The sequence below is a fragment of the Poromitra crassiceps genome (genome assembly GCF_964638095.1).
Source record: "Poromitra crassiceps genome assembly, chromosome: 10".
Classification (NCBI taxonomy): domain Eukaryota; kingdom Metazoa; phylum Chordata; class Actinopteri; order Beryciformes; family Melamphaidae; genus Poromitra; species Poromitra crassiceps.
In genome coordinates, this window is record NC_139631.1 from 22,477,190 (window position 1) to 22,502,797 (window position 25,608).

Consider the following 25,608-nt stretch of genomic DNA (forward strand, 5'->3'; position numbering starts at 1 on the left):
ATGTTCAAACACTGATTCAACCCACAGTGTCCGATCCTCAGTCTGCAAACCTTAACACTATCCCTTCTGGATCCATAATAATAAACACTTGTTTTTTTAACCTGAGCTTGTAATGAAAATAAATGTCTCCCCTTCACCTCCTTTTCCCATAACCCCTGCCACTCTCCATCCACTCCACCCTTGATTTTCTCTCTGAGTTCTACTCTTCCCAGGGAAATATTTACATCTATATCTTCCCTTTTCAGGCTTTCTTTGGCTACAGAGTCTGCTGATTCATTTCCCTCTATTCCCACATGTCCCGGAACCCAGCAAAACTTTACAACACAATCATTCTTCTCAATTCTATATAATAATAACAAAATTTCATACACTAGATCAGGTCGAGCTTTTGACTTCCCTGCTCTTAAAGCAAACAGAGCAGCAGCTGAATCAGAACATATAATTACCTGCCTTGGTTTTACTTCCTCTACCCACCATAAAGCCGACATTATAGCCCCCAACTCTGTTACAAAGACAGAACTTCCATTTGTGATTCTTTGACCCGATTGTATTCCCAATTTAGGAATACACATCCCAAATCCCGCTTTCCCACTTTCTGGATCCATAGACCCGTCCGTAAAGATTTCCAGAAATCCCACTTCCTTAAGATACTCCTCTATTTTTACTAATATCTCACTTTTATCTTTATCTTTCAAAAAACTAAACTCGATATCCCGGTCAGCCATTACCCAATAAGGAACTGATCCCCACCGTAAATGTTCTGCAATTCTTACTTGTCCTAAACTCAATTTCCTGGCCCACTGATTTATATTTTGAAAGACATTTTTGTATTTGGCCTTGCCCCCTGTAACTGCCTCTTGCAAGAGACACCTAGCTGGGAATGTCTGAATACTACCATTTAGTTTTGCCCAGTACTGCAACCCTAACTTTACCCGTCTCAGACACAAAGGCATTTCTCCCATTTCCACCAGCAGAGCAGGAATTGGAGAAGTCTTAAAAGCCCCACAGCACAATCTCAATGCCTTAGCCTGAAGAACATCTAACTTACCTAACAATGACTTTGCTGCAGAACCATAGACAAAACACCCATAATCCATCCCAGACCTGATCATTGCCTGATATAGGCTATTAGGTGCATGGTCTCCCTCTCTGCCCCCCATTCACACCCAGCCAAACTTCTCAGAACATTTATAACTTTCTCACACTTAACCAAGGTTTTTGTTATATGGATGTTCCATGTCATCCTCTCATCAAACCACACACCCAGAAACTTAAATACTTTCACTCTCTCCAGAGGAGAACCATACATATGAAGCCCAAATTTAGGTAACTTCCTTTTGAAGCCAAAAATCATAAAGTTAGACTTTGCGGCTGATATTTTAAAGCCCCATTTATCTCCCCATTCCTCTACAGAATCCAAAGCTCTTTGGACTTGCTTTAAACAAAATTCTACATTCCTTCCTCTTTTCCAAATAGCCCCGTCATCTGCAAATAAAGACCTACCAAACCCACTTCCAATATTACTAAATAAATCATTTATCATTATATTAAATAAGACAGGACTAATTACACTTCCTTGGGGCGTACCATTTTCTATTTTGACAATCTTTGAGTTTTGCCCACCCACACGTACTTGAATTGTTCTATTCATTAAAAAATCCTTAATCCAATTAAACATTCTCCCTCTTATTCCCAAATCATACATTTTTATCATTAAACCCTCCTTCCACAGAGAATCATATGCTTTCTCAATATCTAAAAATACACCTACCACTATCTCTTTATTATCAAATGCCTTTCTAATTTCTTGATCTAATACTGCAACTGACTCCATTGTTGACCTCCCATTCCTAAATCCATTTTGAAAATCAGTATAAAGCCCCTTACTTTCTAAATAATATACTAACCTATTAGTAATCATCCTTTCCATTATTTTACACAGCACTGATGTTAATGCTATAGGACGATACGAGCTAGGATCAGATGCATCCTTACCTGGTTTCAAAATAGGAACTATAACTGCATGTTTCCATTCCTTTGGCAAACAACCCTCTAGCCACACATTATTAATCAAACACAAAATTTCTAGAATAACATCATCATCTAAGTGTTTAAATACTTCATATGAAAGCCCATCTCTCCCTGGAGTAGCCTAGTATTTGCACCAGACTGAATAGCATCCCTCAACTCTTTTATTGTGAAAAAGAAATGAACTGTACTTTCATTTTCTGTGCTCCAATTCAACTTATTCTTATTTTCTATCATCTCACTCCTCTTCCTACCCCTCTCCACCCCCAGGCTCCCAGAACTATGTACTGCTTGAAAGGCATCAACCAGCATTATTTGCCTTTTCTATATTAGAAACTGCTTCCACCTCCCCTTTCTTGAGAACTGGAACTCCCCTCCTTTTATAAATTCCTGACATTCTATGTATTACTGACCACAACTGCCTTACAGGTGTCTCAGGGCCTCACAGAATTTCCTCCAACTATTCTTTTTAGCGTTTTTAATTAATCTCCTTGCTACTGCTCTTAATTTCTTATATTCTACTGCATGAGACACCGTTGGATATTGCCTTATCTTCCTATATGCTCTATTTCTATTCCTTACCGCTTCGTCACTCTTTATTCCACCAGGGCACCAGCCCTCGGGGCCTAGGATCCTTTTTCATAGGAATAGTTTAATTTGCTGCCTTATGTATCATTGAGCTAATAGACTCATTCCAACTATCTACTGACCCCTCACTATCAATCTCTCCTATTAGCTTTTGAGCAGCCTCCTCAAATTCATCCCATTCAGCCCGAGAAAAGTCATACCTTGGGACTCTCTCTTCCACCTCAATTCTATCAGCTTTGACTGGTGGGCAGGACAAACACTAAAGGGAGCGCTGGATTTGTATTACCATAACTCACTGACTGGGCGGGGTCTCGACTTCGGTACGCATTTCGCGTGATTTCTAACCCCACATAGGATAAGCAATAACCACGCCCTGTGGCGCCGGGATTGACCAGGAGCATTGTCTTCTTCTTTTGACAGCTGGAATCTCCCACACCACAAACACTGGAGGGCACGCACATAGACATATATAAGGCTAGATGGCTTAAGGCGGAGTCAGCAGCGTCGTTGAACGGCCGTCATCTTGCTACAGTGCCTTTCTGGTACGTTCTATGGTAGCTGGTGAACTGCACAGACAAAAATACTCATAACTCGCTGAAATCTTGACGGATTTACAAACGGTTTGGTTTATTACAAGCATATTCCGTTCCCGAGATAGACAAAAAAATAAAAAAACACACTAAAAACACTATTTTTTTGATGGGCTCCAAATTACACCAAAATTAAACCGAAGCATCTATGCCATGAGAGGGATTCAGGCACAAAGTTTCATGCAGTTTCATCCATTTCCCTAGGAGTTATGATCATATGATGTTGCCATACTAACCCAACAACAGATGCTCATAACTCCTAGTAGCTCCCTGTAGCAAGATGGCCGCCATGCGACGACGTCGCTCTCCATTGGCCGGCAGCGCGGGTAAGCTATCTAGCCTTTATATATATCTATGGGCACGCAGCCCAGCGATTTCATGAACCAACTGAATAGACCAAATCAGCGGGATGTTTACATTTACTTCCGGGTACCCCTGAGGTCCACACATTATAATGGCGGTGGACGGCACAAACTGATGGGTTGAAGACAAAAACAGACAAAGAAGACAAAAATGGTTCGTCCGTGTTGTGTTGTTGTTTAATATCATTCATAACAACACTTTCACTAACGTTAGTGGAGACCAGACTAGCTAATTTACCTGTTGGACCAGACTAGAGTAGACTTGAAGCTAAATTAAATTGACGTGGCGTCAGTATCTCTGTCTGTACCAGGCTTTCTCGCCGAGAAGAGCCTGGTGACGCGAGGTTACTCTGTAACGTTAGCGACTGCAAAAAAACAGCGAGTTTGACAGACAAACAAACGTTATTAGCTAGCTAACACTACATAAAACAAACACAGAAGAAAGGCTAGATACGTCGGACAAGCATGTTTACCAACCGTTTAACCATTTAAATTGAAAGTAGTCGGCTGAAAACAACGAGAGGGTTTGACAGCATTTATTTGACAACACGCACATTTAAACCTGCCGCCTTCCCCAAGTGGTACCCGGAAGTAAATTTGTTTACATGGTGACGTCACGGTGATTTGGTCTTGAGAACGGACCCAGAAAAACCCAGGTGGTTTAGTCCAGAAGAGTTCTGACATCTCCATTCACCCCAATGGACCAGTTTTTTTCCAGGAAGTAGAAAGCGCTTCTAGCCAGACTGCACGGCTTATCAGTGGGGTAAAGGCCAAGGTGGTGGTGATCATAGTCTAGGCCTAGGGAAAATAAGGTTTGACCTTAAACTAATTGCAACAGAATTTATATCACACTGTCCCATTCACGTCCTCAAAGGAGACCCCTAGTGTCCAAAAAGGGAATCTCATGATCACTGTGTTGGGTGGTTGCCTTGGGTATCTGGAATTACCGGTATGTAACTCCAAACTTCACGAAACATAAATTAGAAAGATGTCTGCACTCACGCGTATTGTATTATTCGCAAGGCTTTCTTTTTTTAATTATAATTTATTTGCACAGCTTTTTATTTATTTATATAATAGTCTTAACTGTGGGTTACTCTTCAAGGCAGCCTTGGCAAGTGGGATACCGACCAAAGTGGTGAGGACCAGAGGATAATTATAGTTGTCTTATTTTTATTTTAACCCAGCCTGTGCAGTAAATGTAGTACATTTATTTGTGTTCTATAATTAGGCTATATTTATATTCTGATTGAAAACCTGATTGCCAAAAAAAGAAAACCTAATTGCCTCATTGATCAATTTTGAATGCATGTGACTGGACTGAACTGAACTGTGGACCACTGACCTTGATGACGTCACAATTAAGGTCATAGACATGAGTGACAACACCACTTTAGCATTGTTGCAGAAATATGTAAATTATTAACACACTGCAGATTAAGAACAGGCATCTTCTTTGAACAAGCTTCATGATGTGCAATTTTATTAAGTGCGATATGAAATGAGAACATTATAGTGTATCTTGCTCTGAGTACTGCTATAACTGGACAGGCGTAGCATCATTGGCAATTCTTTTCACACTAGAAGGCCTGTGCATTCATTATGCATTTAAATGGTCTACATTACAATAATAGTATGTTCTATCAAAGAAACATCAAAAATATCATTTGTATATCATCTGAATCTATATTCCCTCATGAGCAAAAACAACCCCACAACAAAAACAAGTCGGCAAATAAGTCATGTTTCATTATTATTTCAACTAATAAATCCTGCTTACAAAAGAAAATGTAGAAAAACCAAAAGGCTTTTGGCCTGACACTAGCGCAAAAATTCACAAAGTCCTTTGTGATCTAGGGCACATGTTAACAATGCGGGCACTTCAAAGGAATGACACCCCAGTGACCCCACCCCCCCTGCCCCCACGTCACACACGCAAGGAACCAAACCACTGCACTTGTGAATGTGTGCATCCGCACACATCCGCACACATACACACACACACACACTCACACAGCAATGTCTGTGTACAGTACATTTTCCAAATGGCATGCAGTTCAGATGACATTTTGGTCCCTTTCTCTGAAAAAATAAATGTGTCAGCAGGGGATTCAAAGTGCCTCATTTTGTCATTATTACCCAGATCGTCACAGAATCAGGAAGCCAGTCCTGTTCCGTTTGTCTCATACGGTGGTGTTACATAAATCTGGCATCAGCACAATGTGATGTGGTTTGAATCCAATACAGCTGTACCTCATTAGAGCTAAGAATATCCTAAAGAGACCGCTGGGGCTTGGGTATGACAAACAAAGCCCCCAATTCTCATATAAATTTACAAGAAAGGCAAGAAAAGTGAATCATAACATTGCAGAGTATGGTTAAATGCAGTCAGAATGGTACATCCTCTGACATGGTAGTTGAACCCCTGCTCGCCTCCACAGCCCATCCCAAGGTCTATAACAGAGTCAGATTAGGTGTCAGGTGGGCAAAGCAGCCCTCTTGTTGCCAGCCTCAGTGGCGAGGGGAGACGGCAGCCAGTGGGGATGTGCCTGGGCCTTGGTACCGCTCCCGGGCGTGCTTCTCGCAGAACATCTCCTCCCCGACCCAAAAGTGACCTCTCATCTTCAGGTTGAGGCCGCAATCTGTGCAAGTGTAGCACTCCGGGTGGCGGAAGCGGTCGTCCATGATGCGCACGGCCTGTGTGCTGCGGAGAGACGAGCAGAGGCAGACGCTAGACAAACATGTCGTGGTATCTACCAGCAGGGGGCATTCATTTCACTCGTTTCCAATGCAAATCAACTTTGCAAGCTGCAAATTCAGCACAGAAAAGATGGTCAACATCACAGATAACATTGAGCAACAAAAAAACACAACAAAAATCTACGTCTTAAAAGGTCATCTACTGTGGCTTAATGTTGAGGCCTAAAATTGTATTTTCTTTAAAACAAATCAAAGAAATCTGCTAAATGCCAATGGGGTAATAGATTTATTTTCCAATGCAGTTTCATCCGTTTGGAGAATTTTAATTAAATCAGAGACACTATCAATGACAATGACAATAAGCCACATCACTCCTCTAGATGCAAGATTACTTCATTTAATTAAAGAAATATACTTGAAGCAATTTGATTTGTGGAAATTACCTCACCCAATTTGTTTGTCATTGGATGGATAAAAAAAGACTCAAGATTGAACTAAATAACGGACAGTATTTGCATTCAGTAATTCTAACCGTCAATTCAACCAATTGAGCTATTCCAGAGCAGGCATGTCCAAAGTCCGGCCTGGGGGCCAATTGCGGCCCGCGGACTGATTTTAAGCGGCCCTCGGCTTGTCTCTCAAAATACATTATACTATATGTGGCCCTCCACACAGTATTGGTTAATCAAGCAAGTTCAATTTACATTTTTTCCATTCACCTAATGATGACAGCACTATCATAAGTGGCTTTTAAACATGAAGTCTGGATCATGTCTGGCTAGCCAGAACAGGATATTTTCCGGTTTTACCTTTTTAAACATGAGGGGTCTTTGTTTAGAAACAACTGGATATGAGCCGTTTTTTCTGCCGGTGGGTGTGGGGGTGCGGTAGCATGTATCGATAACAAGAAATGTGATAGGTAACAGCTTTAGCGAATTTGTAACCAAACTCCATTCAAAAACATGCCGTTTTATATGTGCAACGTACAATCTACCTCCACCAGCTCGGGTTTTTGGAGAGGATTTTGTTGCCGGAATTTGATGAGGTATTTTATAACTCCTAAGTTAAAAGGTTTACAGATGGGTGATCTGGGAAGGAGTCTATGTTGGAGGAAGTGCGGAGAACAACTGGCAGACCACTTCCATATATTCTGGAGTTGCCCTTCCATCCAGACATACTGGCAGGAGGTATCACAAGCAATAAATGATATATTTGGTAAAGAAACTGATTGCTCTTTCCCTACAATCTACTTGGGTAACATTGCAACCGATTTGATATCACAGGACAGATATCTCTTAAAAATACTGCTGGCGGCCAGCAAAAAAGCTTTAACAAGAAAGTGGCTGCAGTCCGATCCTCCAACAAAGACTGACTGGACAGAAATAGTGACCAACATACAGAGCATGGAGAGAATTACCTTCTCTTTGAACTTACAGCTTGACAAGTATTCTAAGTATTGGGAGAAATGGATTGTGTTTACATGTACGAACTGAGTTGAATCCCCCACTAGTAAGTCTATGTATGTAAAGGTGACCAACTGTCTGTTTTGTTTTGTTTTTGTTTTGTTTTCCAGTATGTTCTACTTGTGCTTTGTTTCATGAAAATGTACAAAAATAAAGTATAAAAAAACAAAACATGCCGTTTTAACAGAAGGTCCATTCCTGGCATTGTGCCAAAAATGAACGCAGTCAAAATAGTGGTCGCACCGTCGTCAATCACTGTGGGTGATTTATTTTACAAGTGGCATTCAAGTCATATCTGACTAGTTTTAAATTACCGTAATTTCTCCTCACAAAAGTTAGGCTAGGCCTATATGTCTCGATATAGGCTGTCAGTCAGTCAGCTCCTATCCTCCAAGCCATGTGCTTGCACGATGACATCATGTATTGGCGATGTCAAAGGGTGGCGATTGACGATCTGACTGAGGTCAAGATTGCGCAACTCTAGTAGGCTTTCATCTCTCTTGTTGCATTTTTAAACTGGCAGATGGGGGATTCAACTTTTAGTTGTTTACTCACCTAAATTGGCTCTCTTCCAAATAATCCAGCCACGTAACTAACGCTACGTCCATTCATGAAAATAATGATGGGACATTAATGGTTTGTAAAGTGCCACCACGTGCCCACTCACATACCAGCTAGATCTGGATCATGAGCTGCCAGAGTTAAACAGCACCCGCTTTAGCGCGAATGCGGATCCTACACTGGCGACCGAGATGAATATGATACGGACTCGCGGGAGTGCGCGTAGGCCGGCTAATTGTTGTTTAACATGCAGGCCAACCGGCTAGGAGCGGGTTATAATACGGATTCCACTGCATGTTAAGAAGTGGCTACACAGTTTGTAGACATTAGACAAGCACCAAGTAGGAAGAGCACAGGCAGAACTAAACCAAGATGGTAAACAAAATCCTTAGAGTAGTTGTATTTTATGTCTGTTTTTTTTAAATAACCGATATGACGCAAGAAGCAGTTGGTCCCCCGGTATTTTCACACATTATCTAATCTGGCCCCCATTCAAAAAAGTTTGGACACCCCTGCTCTAGAGACATTACAAGCACCCACCCGCAAATCCACGCCCACATGATTAATATTATATTCTTCATGTGGAACATCATTTACCACAGGGCAAGTTATCGTTGTGATGACTCTCACACCCACAATACTTTATCCATTGAACATGTGACAGGTTTAACAGACTCCGGTTTAACAGACTCTTACACAATGTTGGTGCCACACTTCTCACAGGTGTGGTATTTGTTCCCTCCTTCCACTGATGCGCTGGGCTTGGGGGGGTTGGGCGAGAGCTTCCCTGGGAACCGCAAAGCTGCCTCTGGATAGTCAAGGACACACACACACACACACAGAGTCAGTCAATGATCAACACAGCGAGAAGCGGTCCGATTGAAGTCATGACACGTTTGGACCTCTCTCTCTCTGACAACCTGTTTACCACATCACATAACACATGTTGTCTTCATCCCCCTCTGTCAGTGATTTGAAGTCATGACACGTTTGGACCTCTTTCTCTCTGACAACCTGTTTACCACATCACATAACACATTTTGTCTTCATCGCCCTCTGTCAGTGCTAAATCTTTATCTCTATCCTCCTCCTAGAGCTTGTTTGTGTTCGCTACCACCAGTCATCACTAGTTCATCACCCAGGGGACTCGCTTCACAAAATGGGTCTCCTCACATCAGTCGTTATCACGTCATGAAAAGATGTTATTGCCAGTTGGATTTATTCCCTCTGGCATTTGTCAAAGCAAAGAGAGAGAGAGAGAGAGAGAGAGAGAGCACACAACTGCATTCCACAGTGGGCTGTTCACAATAAGAGCTGTACACAGGAGTGCTTTTCTCTCCATCCAGCACAGGTGACGGCCATATGCAAGTCTTAGTCACCATTCAAGAACTCACTGTCTCTTGGTTCTTCTGCGTCATACACATTTGACAGGAATGGGTTCAAGATGGAGATGCTGCATGTGAAACAACTGCCTGTGCTGTTGTAAATTATGTTGAGTTTGACATAATAGCTGTAATCTGAGAAGAACCCCTGTAAGGCATAAGATGTATCACCAGCAGCCCATCAAAGATATATACGAATCTAAAGATGAACCCCTGCAAGGCATAAGATATACTAGCAGCAGCCCATCAAAGATATATACGAATCTAAAGATGAACCCCTGCAAGGCATAAGATATACTAGCAGCAGCCCATCAAAGATATATACGAATCTAAAGATGAACCCCTGCAAGGCATAAGATATACTAGCAGCAGCCCATCAAAGATATATACGAATCTAAAGATCAACCCCTGCAAGGCATAAGATATACCAGCAGCCCATCAAAGATATATATGACAAATCTAAAGATGAACCCCTACAAGGCATAAGATATACCACCACCAGCACATAAAAAATATATATGTCAAATCTAAAGATGCAGAGGGATTGCTTTTCGCTTCTCCATGCAAAGCTGTATATTTCATAATGAATGATGTTATGTGCCGCCATTCACACAGGTTCATTTCATCGTTTCAGTAGACTCAGTTTACCTGAGAACATGTTTGATCAAAATTATCTTTTTTGATTCAATGAAGTACATGACGGTGGATGAAACAGCATTTTCTCCCTTATATTTATGCGCGTTCATGAAGCTGTGTTCTTCTGACCTTTCTCATCGGCCTCCAGAACCTCTTGCAGCATGCGGAAGGTGTTGGACTGACGCGGAGGCGTGCGAGACTCCTTGTTCTCCTGGATCATCTTGTACACCTCCGAGTCCCTGTCAAACCTCTGCATGGCAAAGTCAGAGCTGGAACTGCTGTAGGAAGAGCAAAAGGAAAACGTCACAGGAAAGCGGATTGCCTACATGCACGTACTTGGTTAACGTGTTCAATCTAACATATACACTGTGAAAGCCTTGTGAGTCTGGGAGGCTGGGTCGACACAATCCAGAGGAAATGAAGGCAGCAGCTGGCTGTGACTGACCTCTGAGCATCACGGCTAGATTACACACCCCAGGCAAGAGGCCAAAATCAGTGTCCGATCTCACTGCATGCACTCAACACGAGGCTGGATCTCTCCACTCCTATCCACTTACATAAGAGACACTGTTCTACCGATCAGAATGGCCTCTAGGCAAAGGTCATGAAAATAACTGTGTATAAGATGTTGTAGCTACTAGCCAACACTGCAAGTTATCTATATAGTGTGTGAAAACGTTTCTGATGTAACGTACTGTAGCGGTGCTTAAATCTTTCCATATGTCCATGCCGGCAGCCATGATGGTGCAAATAAATGAGAAGGTCCCACTGCCCGACTCAAAGCATCCGTCGATGGAAAATAACAGGCATGTGAGATTCCTACCATGCACGACTTGGTCTACTGCACGGCCAAACACCATCTCACCACCACATACGCTGTCTTCCAACCAATTGGAGGACAGCAGGAGGGCAAATAGTTTAGGGAGCATTGACACCTAAGGGTAGTTTATGCTACCAGCTAATTAACAGATTAGCAAAACGCACAGTAGTGGCTCCTTTTACAAGCAAATTCTTAACCCCCGGCGTGGTGGAAAAGTGGGTTTTTTTTAACTGCTCCTTCCATACTTACTGTGTGGTTGCAATACCAATCCCTCCCTACTCCATCTCTGACTCTGGTTGAGAAACATATCCACTAAAAAATGAGACAGAGATAATTGGTCGGGACAGAAAAGAAGACACACTAAGTGTGTCCTCGTGTCAGTGCCTGGAGGGATCCTGTGAGCGTCGGCGGTTCAGCAGGAACCGGTTGGCCAGGTCGGCTACAGACCCTCAGCCAGGTAGGCCCAGGTGTGGCTTGTTGTCATTCACCTGTCCTGTAGCCAACTGAGCTCCATCTCACCTGTCAGCCAGAATCAGTCAACTCACTTGGATCTGGGTTGGCCCATCTGTTGTCACATGCCAAGGTTAAGTGGACCTGCCCAAATATTTACTGTTCGACTGACAGTACACCTGTGGTGTGGAAAAACTGCTCAAATAGAAAACGCCCTACCAAATCAATTCAAACTGTTTTAGAGTGGCTTACCAGAGTACTTGTAGCACATATAAACCTATCACCTACAGTTTTTATGAACTATGTGTGTGTATCTGTATGTGTATACATATCGGTATACATAATCCACTGTATGTATGTATGTATGTATGTATGTATGCATGCATGTATGTATGTATGTATGTATGTATGCGTGCACTTTCTGCCTGCCTTTCGTCGGCCTTTGGAGTTTGCTTCCAACTAAATGAACATGGCTGAAATGGGAGATGGCAAACACACAAGACACTGAATGTGAGGCCGAAGCCAATGTTCAGACCCTTTCCTCTGCATCACTGAACATGGTTCAAATTGAAAACAGACCTCCACGCACACCCTCCAAGTTCTCCACATGCTCAGCTCCACCCTCAGCCATCCATTTCCCTGCACGCCTCCCTCGCCATCCCTTCTGCATGCAATCTCAAAACAAATGGAAAGTCAGGCGGTTGAATGGGAACAAAACAAACAACAGCAGAAGTGAGGGTCAGAAAGCAAGGCGTTCATCTGAAAGCCCGCTGAACAACACCCAAGTGCATTCATTTACAATGAAAGCTCCTCAATTTCACAAAGTAGCAGAGAACCTTTCTCGTCTCGTCAAACACTTAAAAACACATTTATGGAATATCTACATCAAAGACAAACTTGTCGTTGGTTTCCACAGCCACACTGACTGGGCACAGAGGACCCATGATTATGATCTAGCACAAGTCTGCAAGCAAGACTCGGAACGCGTGTAGCCAAAACACAGATAGGATCACTATGTTAAAGGAAAACCACATTTCTGAAAATCAGGACAATGGAGGTGTCTGACCAGCTCCCTCGCAGTCTAAACACAGAAACCTAAACCAACAAATCCTCAACTCATGGAAAGAGAAATAAAATACAACTCTGACAAGACTCACCTCAGAATCAGAGAGGGGCAACACAGTTAGCACAACTATTCTGTCCGATAATAGTCCCCTGCACGTCTAACAGCTATAGCTGCTCAGTACAAAGAGAGAGAAGAAAAGAAACATAAGCATATACATGCCTTACACACAGATGCAAAACACACACACACACACACACACACACACCTCTGTCTACCCTAGAGGAGACACAAGAATGAGAGTCTGACTGAAAGGTGTGCCCCTCAGCTGCAGCTCATTGGCCGAGCCAGAGAAAGGGGTGGGTAAATGGGTGTCACTGGTCCTATGATTGGCTGGGTCGGACGGGGGAGAGGCCTGCTGTGCAAGCTGGGGTCTCCAGACTGGGGGCCAATTAGGGGGAGAAGTAAAGTCAGACTTTTTGGGGATATGGGGCGGGTGGCTGGATTTGATTCCAGCTGCCGACACGTCATACCAACTGCCTTGGTTTGCCGGGGGGAGTTTGGGCCAAAGTCAACCCTCCCTCCCACACTGTGAACACTACACACAGGCACCAGGCTCTGCAGCAGAGGAGATTGAGACAAAAGGCTATCTGAGAAAGCTACATGGAAGATTTTAGTTTCTGCTCTGGGCTGTTTTGCAAAGTAAATAATCCTGTGAAGTCTTAAGAGGCAAAAAATGACAAGGAGCATTATGAGTTCATTAATGATGAGAAGGCAACACCTCCACGCTGGGAATTACATCAACTTACAGCTACATCATCTTGCAGATGATGGGGGAAGAGGGGAGGGGGGCAAGCAGGTTAATTAGAGAGCCAAAGTCACGCCCTCTTCCGGTTTAGGCATACAAGCCAAGGATTTCATCAGTCATTTATTTTTCCATAGACATTTTGTAAAATGCTAATAGTTTTACATGGTCAAACCAAGTGATTCAACTAGAATCAGGATGGACCATAGAACATTTCACTCGGGCCGATACTACAACAACAACAACAACAACAACAACAACAACAACAACAACAACAACAACAACAACAACAACAAACGTTGATTTTTATACAATATTTTTTAGGTTTTGGTCCAAATGAAATGTTCCATCTCTCCTGATTCTCAAATATAGCTGAATCGCTTGGTTTGACCAAGTAAAACTAGTTTGATAAGCATTTTACAAAATGCCTATGGGAAAATAAATGACTTATACATCCAATACAAATCACATCCATAACAGCTGTAAGCCCAGCTAGTAGTATTCAATTCAGTATGTTGCATTTTGAACTTTTCTAGACTGCAGCAGCAGCGCTGAATTCTGGGAATTTGCTTAATGTTTTGATTGTTTTGTATATAAACTTGTGTCCATTGTTTGAGTCTCTTGTCTTTTATAGTGCTGGGCTGGCAAGCATCTACATGCTGTGATGTGGCGTTAAATGATGTAGGACTTAAGTCATTGTTGAACTATGTCGTCTGAACTGACTTTAAGCTTCTGGTGGCCAGCTGATATTGATTCGTTAGGCTTAAACATGTGGTTATATCCCCTGTTGGCCTGCAGATGGCAGTGAAGGACTGCTTGGGCATTATACACTATCGGTAAGATTGGGCTCCATAGTTCCACTGTTAGTAAAGATGTGCAATATGTATTCATATACTTCTATTTCTGAAGAAGAATCACTTTCATGGTGTGTTAAGATGCTAATACAACTACAGTACAACTTACTGTTGCATAATGACTTGATAAATGTTTCAGTTTGCCGTTATATTGGCATTTCCTGACCAGAATTAAAAAAAAAAAGTGTTATCTTTATTCCATGTACATTATGTTTGCAGGGAATGTAGTGTTACACATTGTTTTGGATTGTATATGTTTTGTGCATTGTAAGCATATTTGGTGGACTATCTGATGAGGTAAGCACGTACGCAATATGCAGGGTTATCTCTGTTTCCGTTTCTCCAACAGATTCAACTTTTTGACTAGTGACTGTACCAAAGATAAGAGGTGTTGTATGTATCCATGAAAGTCATGGAAAACACATGCCAAGATGCTCACAGCTGACAAGCATTTAACTACTTCTGTAGAGCTGATGTGTGACATGGGAGGGGTGTTTACCTGCGTCGGGGGGACATGGGTAGGTCCCGGTCGATGGGGCTGTGGGGCGAGTAGCGTCCTGGTGGGGTGGGAGTTCGACTGGACACAGAGTTATTTCTATTGTCTGAAGAGAAGAACTCCTGTGGGAGGAGAGAGAGAGAGAGAGGTGAGAGAGGTCAGATCTGAAAGTACCTCTGACTGGTAAGTCAAACCACCTGCAGCAGCAAAGTTCAGAGTTGGAAAAACCTGTTGAGACTGTACATGTGTTCGAGAGCTCAGACCGTGATGCAATATTACTGTTAAGATGAGCCAAACACACAACTATGTTCACCTCAGGCTCAGAGCCAAGGAATTTACTGGCAGTATTTCTAGATCACCGCTCCACTGAGCAGTGTGTTGGCATTGAACAAAAGAAACTTCCTGATTTCAGGAAGCTCTAAATCTGGTGAGCCGGTGTACAGTAGGAGGCTATATGTCTTGACAATCTGGAATAAAACAAAGTCTGACAGACCATCATGTAGGATATAGTCAGTCAGGATCAGAATGGGAGCTTAAACAATCTCCAGATGGAGAAACACCCCATAATGGTGTCTCCTGGGAAGTCTCTCCAGTCTTCTCTCTATACTTTATCATTGTCGAGCAGGTTTCTAGCATTTGAGCCACCCCCAGCATTTCCTTCCTGTTGATTCTACCTCTTGATCACTCTCACATTTATTTAACAGTCAACCTGCTTCAACATCATTATATTCTGAACGCCATTTCTATCAGAGCTGGATTCCAGCCCCTCAGCAAGATGACAGAGTATACGCATGGTAACAGTCAGAGGTGGTCAGTCAGAGGAGGTCAGATCTCAGGTCAGAGAAGTCAGATTGGCACTGACTCTCGTGTCCGTTTGAAGGGGAAGGCTGGGCTCCAGATGTAGTCCAATTCTGACAATTATCCAAGGTAGTTCTGAACAGTTTTCCTTTACAAACTTTTCTCACCTTGCCAGGAGGACTAAGATGTTTACGGACTTTCCTACAGTATCTAAATTAAATGAATCAGGCTCCCTTCAAAAGCTTTAAATAGCTTCCTGGGAGACCTGGCACACTCACATTGTAAACCTGATGATGGTGATGATTATGATGACGATGAGAATGTACGGTGATCACGATGACGATATGTATGTGTGTGTGTGTGTGTGTGTGTGTGTGTGTGTGTGTGTGTGTGTGTGTCTGTGTGCATACATTTTCATTTAAAAAAAATTCATTATCTGAATTACACTACTGTTTTGCCAAACATTTGACACAAGAGGGCGCTACTGTATGCAGAAGCTCATAAAACTGAGTCTCGGTGGTTGTGCCAATGCATTTTTATTTATTTATTGCAGCTGTACTTAGGAGAAACCAAAGAGCACAACTAACAACATCAGGAGTATGAGAGAGAGAGAGAGAGAGAGAGCGAGAGAGAGAGAATGAGAGTGAGTGAGAGAGTGAGAGTGAGAGTGAGAGAAATATTTTCCGGTGTGGTGTTAGCGCGTGCTCAGAGTGTAATTGACCCCAGGCAGGCACACGTGCACCCTGAACACTCAGCACACCTGGTCTAAGTCTGGGCAGCACATAACTCAAGCCAGACATTTTTTACTGTCAGGAATCCCAACAAACAAATTGCTTTCACCGCAACACTCGCTCGTCTTGCGTCTAACCGTGTCCACCTGCAATATAGTGGCCAGTTGCAGATCTCATACAATGTGCTCAGCGCACTCCAAAAGCCGTTTCACAAGTTCCAGTCTGCTGGGAAAACAAAGCTATGACTTTATTTCAGGCTTGTGCACAGTCCAGGAAAAGACTGCGAATCAAAAAGTCAACTCACGACTATGGCCTTCACATCACAGCTCCCTGAGCCCCCCCCCCCCCCCCTCCCTTGACAGTCACCAGTTGGCATCAGCGGTGTGCAGAAGCTCCATCCAAGGCAGAAACATCTCCACCCCCGGCTCTCAGAGCCGCTACACGTCTGAGACTCGAGCTGGACCTGATGCATGCTGTGTGGAGCTTAACGCTAAGGCAGTGGCACTGGTTGAGTCAATGGTTGCGTCTGCAATGCCAGCAGCACCCGCTTCCAATTCAGCAACTCTTTGAACAATCTCTCTGTTCTCAATTGAGTCCAATTTTCCTTTTCTTTTTCCTTCGTGAGTGGGTAGATCAGTGGTGCGTGCCAGGAAGCCTTTAGCAGGAACGATCACTGGGCCATCTCCCTGCGATTCCTCCCTGGATAAACCTAACACAATAACAGATGGCTCATAAGATCACATATTCCATATCATCGGGGTAGGAACGGATGTATCCTGTGCCCCCCTGCTGTGAACCAAATCTAAAGGGCATATATATACCTGATAGGCTTACTTGCTTTGGGGATGTCTTTCAGAAAGGCCTTCCAAAGCCACACACTATGTGCACATGAATCTGTAGTAAATGCAACCCACGGCTATATGTTATATAAATGTTTGGCTACTGATTAAGTTATCAAGTCCTAATCTAGAATGCGAATCTCCGTGCTCTCCATCAACAGAAGAAACAAGCTGTCAGTAAGCTCCTGAGGCCCCGTCTCTAAACAGTGGAAGCCAAGTCAGTGATTTAGGGCTCTAATCGCAACTCTGATCTATGGGACTCAAGAGGAATGCAATGAAGTGAAGAAAAAAACACAAAAGCAACAAACAGAAGAGAGGGGGAAAACAAGCGTTCCACAGCGACAGGGAGTATGCAGCTGTGATTGAGCTTGACCTTAGAAGGTCCAGAAAACTTTGTCTGCCCCAACAGAGGAGTTCTCCCATCATCGCCATCCATTCTGCACCCCCGGCTTCAGGCCTTTTATAGCAGTAACCATGGCATTGCTGGCAACTGCTTGGACTGGGTTCCCCCAAAGCCATCTTTGTGCTAAAACCATTACTGTGCAAGCCATTACACATGGTTGATCTCAGACCTAAGACGCTTGTGGGAAACTGCACCATGGCAGTGCCAACAAAGCCCCCATCCACGTCTCATGCACCGAGAAACCTAGGGAGGGGCGCGGCCGAGGGAAGACTATTATTTTGCCTTGGAAACGGGAGCATGGTTCCGAGATGGGGAGAGAGCTTGGAGGAAAATCATCAGCCAATTCTATCTGGTTCCTGTGGCTGGCTGGCTGGAGGAAGCCCTGATTAGAGCTGAACTGTAATCAGCAGCTGGCAGGGAACATGCCGGGGGTCATTAGGGCACGTCGCGGCTATGCTGCACTGGCCTAAAGGTGTGTATACAATAACACGTCTAGCAATTCACTTTGCAACCCATAACTCTGTCAACTCACTGTTTTCTATTCAGAGGAGGTGTGAGTGCGAGAGAATGTGAGTGAATGCCAACACAAGCTCCAGCCTCCTGTAGTCAAACTTGTGATGTTTTTGTTTTCCTCTTTTTTGTTTTTTTACATTTGTATTTATGTCCTTGGTTGCTCTCGGCAGCACTTTGGGATGAAGCCGTCTTGTTAAAAGCACTTCATAAATAAATTGAACTTGACGGGACAGATTTAAGTGAATGAATCAGTGAGTCAGAGTGTGACTGGCTGACGTTCAGGAAGAAGACTTGTTGTAGGAGGGAGGGAGGGAGAGGGAGTGGAAATTGGAGGAGAGAGCCAAACGGGCGAGAGAAGCGCTTGACAACACAAACAAGCCTCTGTCTAGGATTGGCCCGCTTGAAGACACAAACAAACAGGAAATGGTGAAGTGAAGCGAGGGGCAGCTGTTTCAGATCAAGGCCCATGGGAGACGTCGGGGACACTGCCAGCGGAGGAGCCTTCAGTCTGGCTCCAAGCGAGCCCACTCTCTGCATCATCATTACCACCCTGCAGCTTCAATTACAGGGCATGGGCCAGCGGCGCACACGAAGAGATGCCTCCACCAGCTTTTATTTCGGGACGGCTATAAGAAAGTGCTGTAACTGCTCATTGACTGTCTCCCGACCGCCACAGACACGACTGCTGCACCATGAGGCGGGGGGACAGCAGATGTCCCGGGCCTGGTGCTGCAGCACCATGAGGCGGGGGGACAGCAGATGTCCCGGGCCTGGTGCTGCAGCACCATGAGGCGGGGAGACAGCAGACGTCCCGGGCCTGGTGCTGCAGCACCATGAGGCGGGGGGACAGCAGACGTCCCGGGCCTGGTGCTGCAGCACCATGAGGCGGGGGGACAGCAGACGTCCTGGGCCTGGTGCTGCAGCACCATGAGGCGGGGGGACAGCAGACGTCCCGGGCCTGGTGCTGCAGCACCATGAGGCGGGGAGACAGCAGACGTCCCGGGCCTGGTGCTGCAGCACCATGAGGCGGGGGGACAGCAGACGTCCCGGGCCTGGTGCTGCAGCACCATGAGGCGGGGGGACAGCAGACGTCCCGGGCCTGGTGCTGCAGCACAATGAGGCGGGGGGACAGCAGACGTCCCGGGCCTGGTGCTGCATCACCATGAGGTGGGGGGACAGCAGACGTCCCGGGCCTGCAGCACCATGAGGCGGGGGGACAGCAGACGTCCCGGGCCTGCAGCACCATGAGGCGAGGGGACAGCAGACGTCCCGGGCCTGGTGCTGCAGCACCATGAGGTGGGGGGACAGCAGACGTCCCGGGCCTGGGTAATAATCAGAGCTGTGTACTGCACAGCGTCTCCTATGCATCAGTGTGCATTGGTGCAAAAGACCTGAGGCTAACCTGCTCGTTATCCACCGTCACCGAGCCCACTCTGCCTTGTAATTACGCCTGTCCAATGGTGCGTTGCCGTGTCCACACACTGTCTGTTTAGGATCAAACACGAGAGCACAGGGCATCACTTTATATCAAAATCCACGGTATTAACATTCTTCACCTTTTGATGGGGTTCATGTCCCAGGCGAGGGTGGCTTTTATAGAGGAGGTCTGCGGTTCTGGAGTGCTGATCTGATTGGTGATGTGGCTTGGCCTATGGGCTCGGGGGTTATAGGGGGACTGGGGAGGGTAAACTCCAGCTGCGCCCCGAGAGCGTGGTGTTAGAATCCCATTAGCATGGCTGCCATACGCTCTCGCCACCAGGTCAAAGCAAACTGAGACCCCATAGCAGCACTGCCAACACTCTCGGGGCTCCTATAGGGAGGCTGTTCCATGTCAACAGTTCATTTGCACAACTCTCTATATCCATTTTCAACTTTAAGTTCAACATTTAACATCGCTCAAATGTAGAGGATCCAGTCAGCAAAGGTATTATTATTGTCAGCTTAGGGCTCAAGTTAACTTACATGTCCCTTGAATGCCCCTCCCCTTTAATATAAATATTGCTTTATTTTCCAAATGTTTCCAAAATATGTCATACTGCAGCAGAACTCTTCATATACAGTACACACATAGTCCCTATGACATACAGTACATTGAGCCATTAGAAGCCAAGCACAATCCTTTAATATACATCCCATATTGGTCTCGGCTTATACAATACAGTGTTCAATAACATGGAATAAAGTGACAGAGATCCTTGGTGATACCAGTGCTAATAACACGCTGTACCACCCCCCCCCCCCCCCCCCACCCCCCCGTGTCTTCATCACTCTCCATGGCCACACACCAGCAGACTGCTCCTGATATAAACCACATGTGCAAGATTAGAGGCCAAATGAACGCTAGAGAGATGGAGACAACAGGATGGCTGTGAGCATAATTTGTTCTGCGCGCCGTCGCCATTGTCAGCTGTGACAGGAGGACTCCAGTTTGTTTTTAACTTACCGCCTGTCAGGCTACAACAACACACACAATTTCCAACCTCAACCCGATGTCAGTGCCAGTGAACAGTAATAATACATCAACATATCAACGTAAGTGAATACATCAGATAGTAGTCTGATGTCTGACACTCCGCCGATTTTCAATGCCCAGTTATTTTGCACATAATCTCACACGGAGATTGAGTTAAGTTGTGGACCAGCGACGTCATTTGTGCATTTGTGCATGAATGACATCACTGGTCCACAACTTAACTCAAATGAACTCTCAATAACTGTCAAACTAAATGAATGTCTGCAAACCGGTTGACATTTTTCGCATATGTGTGAGATTATGTGCAAAATAACTCGGTATTGAAAATGGGCGGAGTGTTCCTTTAAGAGTGTAAATGTGAATGTGCCCCTACTCTCCTCAGAACACACTCCTACATGAACACACACACACACACACACACACACACACACACACACACACACACACACACACACACAGCAACTCCCATCAGAGTCCTTGTGACAAGGCAAAGCCGCCTCATGTGATCATAGTGTAGGTGGTCCGGGGCTGCCACCAAAAGGCAGTGGGGAACGAATACAAGGCTGAGCATTTATTTATCCACGGAGGGCGCTATAAGCAACACATTTTTCATCCATATTAAATTCCCCACAAAGGCTCTTGACTGGAACAGCATATCAAACTCATTAAGGCATCTGGAGTTCATTATGGTTGGACTAAATTGCTGGACTTTATGATACGTTATGATCGCATGCATCCACCCGCTCATATACGCAGCAGAACAATGAAAGGGGGACGAAACAGCCAGGATTTAAACAGAGTGTGGTAATCATAGGCATCGGAATAAAAATAAATAAAAGTAAAATTGTCTTCATGTGCTGCGAGGTCAGATGTGATGCCACTTGCTTAACAGCTCATCAGTCAAATCCCCTCCATAAAAGTGAACTGCTCAGTCTAAGCCTACCTAAACAGCTCATCAGTCAAAACCCCTTCATAAAAGTGATAGTGCTCAGTCTAAGCCTACCTAATGGTTAATGTGCCTGACAGGATCACAATGCCAGTGATTAGATGTGGCCTATATTACACACGCTGACAGAAACCATCTGGTCTTTCTCACTCTCTGCTTCCACACAGGAGGTACAGTCATTTGTGCGGTATGATAGGACTACAACATAGCTTAACAAACAGCACTATTCAATGGACTACAGCCTAAAATACTCATATTTCTATAGGAAGCTCAGTTAATGGCTGGAGCATAAATCACAATTGTCGGAGAGATAGAGATTTATGGTGTCTTGACTGTAGCAGAATTATTCGGGAGTGTTAACTGCCGATGCTATTTTGCCAGCTTAACAATTATGATTTATGAGCAACAAATGGAGCCATGGCAACCAAACTCAAGGTGTTGTCCTCTGTAAAATTGGGGGGATTTATGCTGACGTGTCTGTTTTTGCTGGCATGAATACCACTAAAGAGGCCGTTATCCACATGGTTCCCTTGACAACAACTTATGGAATGTTGACATACCGCTCAACCACCTTCGTAAACAGAGCTAACTAGTCAAAAGGCCCATCTCTCCCGGCCAACATTCCCCCATAAAAACGAGCGAGGGCGAGTGTCCCCGTTTGAGTGCGCCCGGGGGGGGGGGGGAAGCTGCACGGCACGGGGAATCACAAGTGGCCCCAGTTTGCTTTTCCACTCCAGGGGAAAGAAAAACAGGCGTGCTGATCAATCAGCGGGGATGAGGGGAGGCACGCTGCCCATCCAGGGGCCACAATGGACCCCAAGCTTAACAGCTTGGAGTCCACGTGAAAAGGCCTCGCTCTGTCCACTCACAGAGCTCACTGTCTCTGTCCACTCACAGAGCTCCCTGTGAGGAGGAGAGAAAACGTCCCTCCACTGTAGCGCCCCCCTCCCCTTGCCCCCACACGCTGGCTCGGCATGCCTCCGTCAGACAGCGCACCGACTGCCTGCCAAACCAAACAGCAGCTCATGTCAGACCTGAAATAGCACATCATTCCCAACCTCCGTCTTGGAAAGAAAGATGTGCATGTGTCTGTGTGTATGGTGGTGAAGGAGAAGGTGACTCTACCTCGTGCATGTGTCTTGTGTATTTGGTGGTGAAGGAGAAGGTGAATCTACCTCGGTCGCTCTTCCAGATTGGGAAGATAATGTAGTCAAATCAGGGTCAGAAGTTAGCAGGGGCCCGTAAAAAAAACGATCTAAAACTGCACTTGGAATTGGGATGACGAATGATGAATAAAGTTAACTTTCTGTATTTTAATGTTACTCTATTTGGAAAAGCGTGTGCAGATTTTGATCTGTATAAAGCGCAACTCGAGCTACAGTAGGCAGCCATACCTGCAGAACCCCCGCCCCCTCCTCCTTAGCATTTACCTCAGTGACAGAGTGCAAGCTAGCTGGCCAGCTAGTTCACTATAGCAGCAAACATTAAATGAAGAACAGGGAGCATTTCTTTTTATATGCAAACCACCCACTGAGTCACGACTAGAAACAGATCGAAATGAAATAGAAACAGTCACTGACCCTCTCCCGGTCTGCCCAGGGCCTAAGAAAGCTGTCAAAGAGTCTACTGTTGTGGGTTGGAGGATGGACTGGACAGCGACATGTACTGACTGTAGGCTACATCTGGAGACATCTGTTGATTGTTTTTCTTTTCTTTTGCCATAGGGCATGTTATTAGACATGTTTTTGCAAAGTACGTTACATAACATGCCAGACCAACAGTGTTGTTGAAATGAGGATTTTTAACTGTGATTGTTTATGAACTTTTTAGAAATAAAATTTGCTTGGATAAGAGTCGTTGAATATTGGGTCTGTCGTCATCATCATCATCATCATAATCATCATCATCTAAAATTTAGTAAGTGGGCTCTGTCTGCGATTTTGGTCCGACATTGTGAGATCTGTGATGATTTTGGTCAGTAATAATGTCACTGATGATGTCACAATGTCTATGACATCATCAGTGATGTCACTCGAGCACTCGATAATCTCATCAGTGATGGTCACTCGAGCAATTGTGATGTCACTGATGATGTCTATGACATCATCAATCAATGTGCGGACTCTACTTTTCTCTCACTCATCACTCACTGACATCATCAGTGATGCGAAGTTGAGCAATAGTGCGCCGGGGTGATGTCACTCGAGCACTCCATGATGTGAGATCAGTGATGGTCACTCGAGCCATTGTGATGTCATCATCAGTGATGTGAAATTGAGCAATTGAGTGCTGCTTATGCCAATAGCGCAGGCGGGGCCACGCAGCAGCCGAGCTGCGTATGCGACCCCCCGCAGTGGGCGAGATGCAGGGCGGGTGATAGCGAGCCTAGGAATCGAGTGCGTGTACGCTGTGTAGCGTGCAAGATTTTGAGTTTGATCAAATTGCCCGAAACATATTTCAAAGGGCAAAAAAACGAATTCATTTCCTACCCTGCTCCAATACTTTAATTTCTTTCTAGAAGATTGTGCAAAATGATATGTTCTGAAATATAATTATTTCAGTTTTGAAAAAGATTTTTACCTACAGGTCTCTGGTACAACTATGGGCTCCATTTTTGCACCAAACTATGCAAATTTGTTTATGGGCTATTTTGAAAATAAGTATGTATTTAATCCTACTCTGAACAGTCATTTTAAGATTCTCAAGTGGATTCACTATATAGATGACATGTTCTGTTTATATAAAGGCAGCTGTGATGAATTAAATGAGTTTGTGACCTTATTGAATGGTTTTGACCCAAATTTAAAGTTTTCTTTGGAGTCTAGTCATGATAAAGTACATTTTCTCGACATGTGGGTAATGAAGAATAATGGCAGTTTATCATTACACTATACCAAAAAGATACAGATAGAAACACACTTTTACTGGCCACCAGTCTTCATCCCACTCCTCTAAAAAGATCTCTACCTATACTGTAAGTCAATTTTATAGATTGAGGAGAGTTTGTTCCTCTACTGATGATTTTATTAAAAAGTCCATTGATATGAAGTCCAAGTTTTTACAAAGAGGGTACTCATCCGATTGGGTTGAGAAGGCTTTCAAACTGGCTTTAAACAAGCCCCGTTCAGAGTTACTGAAAAAGAGTGTCAGAAAAGATAAAACATTTTCAGTAACATGTGTCACCACACATCAAGTCTATTTTTAAGGAACATTGGCACATTTTAAGTTCTGATCCTGAGTTAGCACCTATATTTAAAGACCCCCCCCCCTTTTTTCATTTAGACGGGGGAGAAATCTTCGTGATCACTTGGTCCATGCTGACTTCCAGGGCCAGAGCACTGTAGCACAGAGTCAGACCTTGTTAAGTCCACTTTCAAATAGAAATTATCGCTGTGGTCGCTGTGCTCAGTGCAACAATACCTCCAAAACTACTTCTTTCAGTCACCCACACACAGGGAAACGGTTCAAAATTAACAGTGTGATTACTTGTGCGTCCACCCATGTGATATATTTAATCCATTGTCCATGTGGACTGGCATATGTATGTAGGCAAAACGTCCAAACAACTTAAGCAGAGGATCAGTGAACATAAAGGTTCCATCCGTAGAGATGATCGAGATTATCCTGTTGCAGTTCATTTTAATGACTCTAACCATAACATTTCCACATTTCGTTTGATTGGTATAGAGAAAGTTCACCTGCCCAAAAGAGGTGGTAACCTTGATCTTCTGCTTAAGCAACGTGAAGCCTACTGGATACACACGCTACAAACTCTCACCCCTAGGGGTCTCAATGATGAATTATTACTTAATGTAATGCTATAAGTTCCCTTTATCTGCCGTTATATTTTCTCCCTTTTATTCCTTCAATCCTGAACCTTTGACCTAATGTGGATTACATATCTGGACTCCATTGTTATGGGATAAATTGTTGTGTAAATATGGGATTTATTCTAGTACTTTTTCTACTTTATTCTATATATATTGTTAGTGTTGTTGATGCCTTTATGTATTTTAATTGCTACTTTACTGACAGTCTTAAAAGACCCATATAGACCTACAATTGAGGCCAATTGAGGTCTTGCAATTGAAGGAGGAGCTGGCTGTG

General features: G+C 44.2%; 1 protein-coding gene across 1 annotated transcript in view; it reads right to left on the reverse strand.

Moving 5' to 3' along the window:
- Nucleotides 1-5,497: 5,497 nt before the first annotated feature.
- Nucleotides 5,498-25,608, reverse strand: part of pdlim2 (PDZ and LIM domain 2 (mystique)) — a 50,124-nt gene continuing 30,013 nt past the window's right edge. The window contains exons 7-10 of the mRNA XM_083644399.1: nucleotides 14,802-14,920; nucleotides 10,440-10,588; nucleotides 8,989-9,100; nucleotides 5,498-6,272 (exon numbers count right to left, since the gene is read on the reverse strand). Of these exons, the coding sequence (XP_083500525.1) occupies nucleotides 6,080-6,272; nucleotides 8,989-9,100; nucleotides 10,440-10,588; nucleotides 14,802-14,920 (573 nt within the window). The 3' untranslated portion in view covers nucleotides 5,498-6,079. The remainder of the gene's footprint in view (nucleotides 6,273-8,988; nucleotides 9,101-10,439; nucleotides 10,589-14,801; nucleotides 14,921-25,608) is intronic.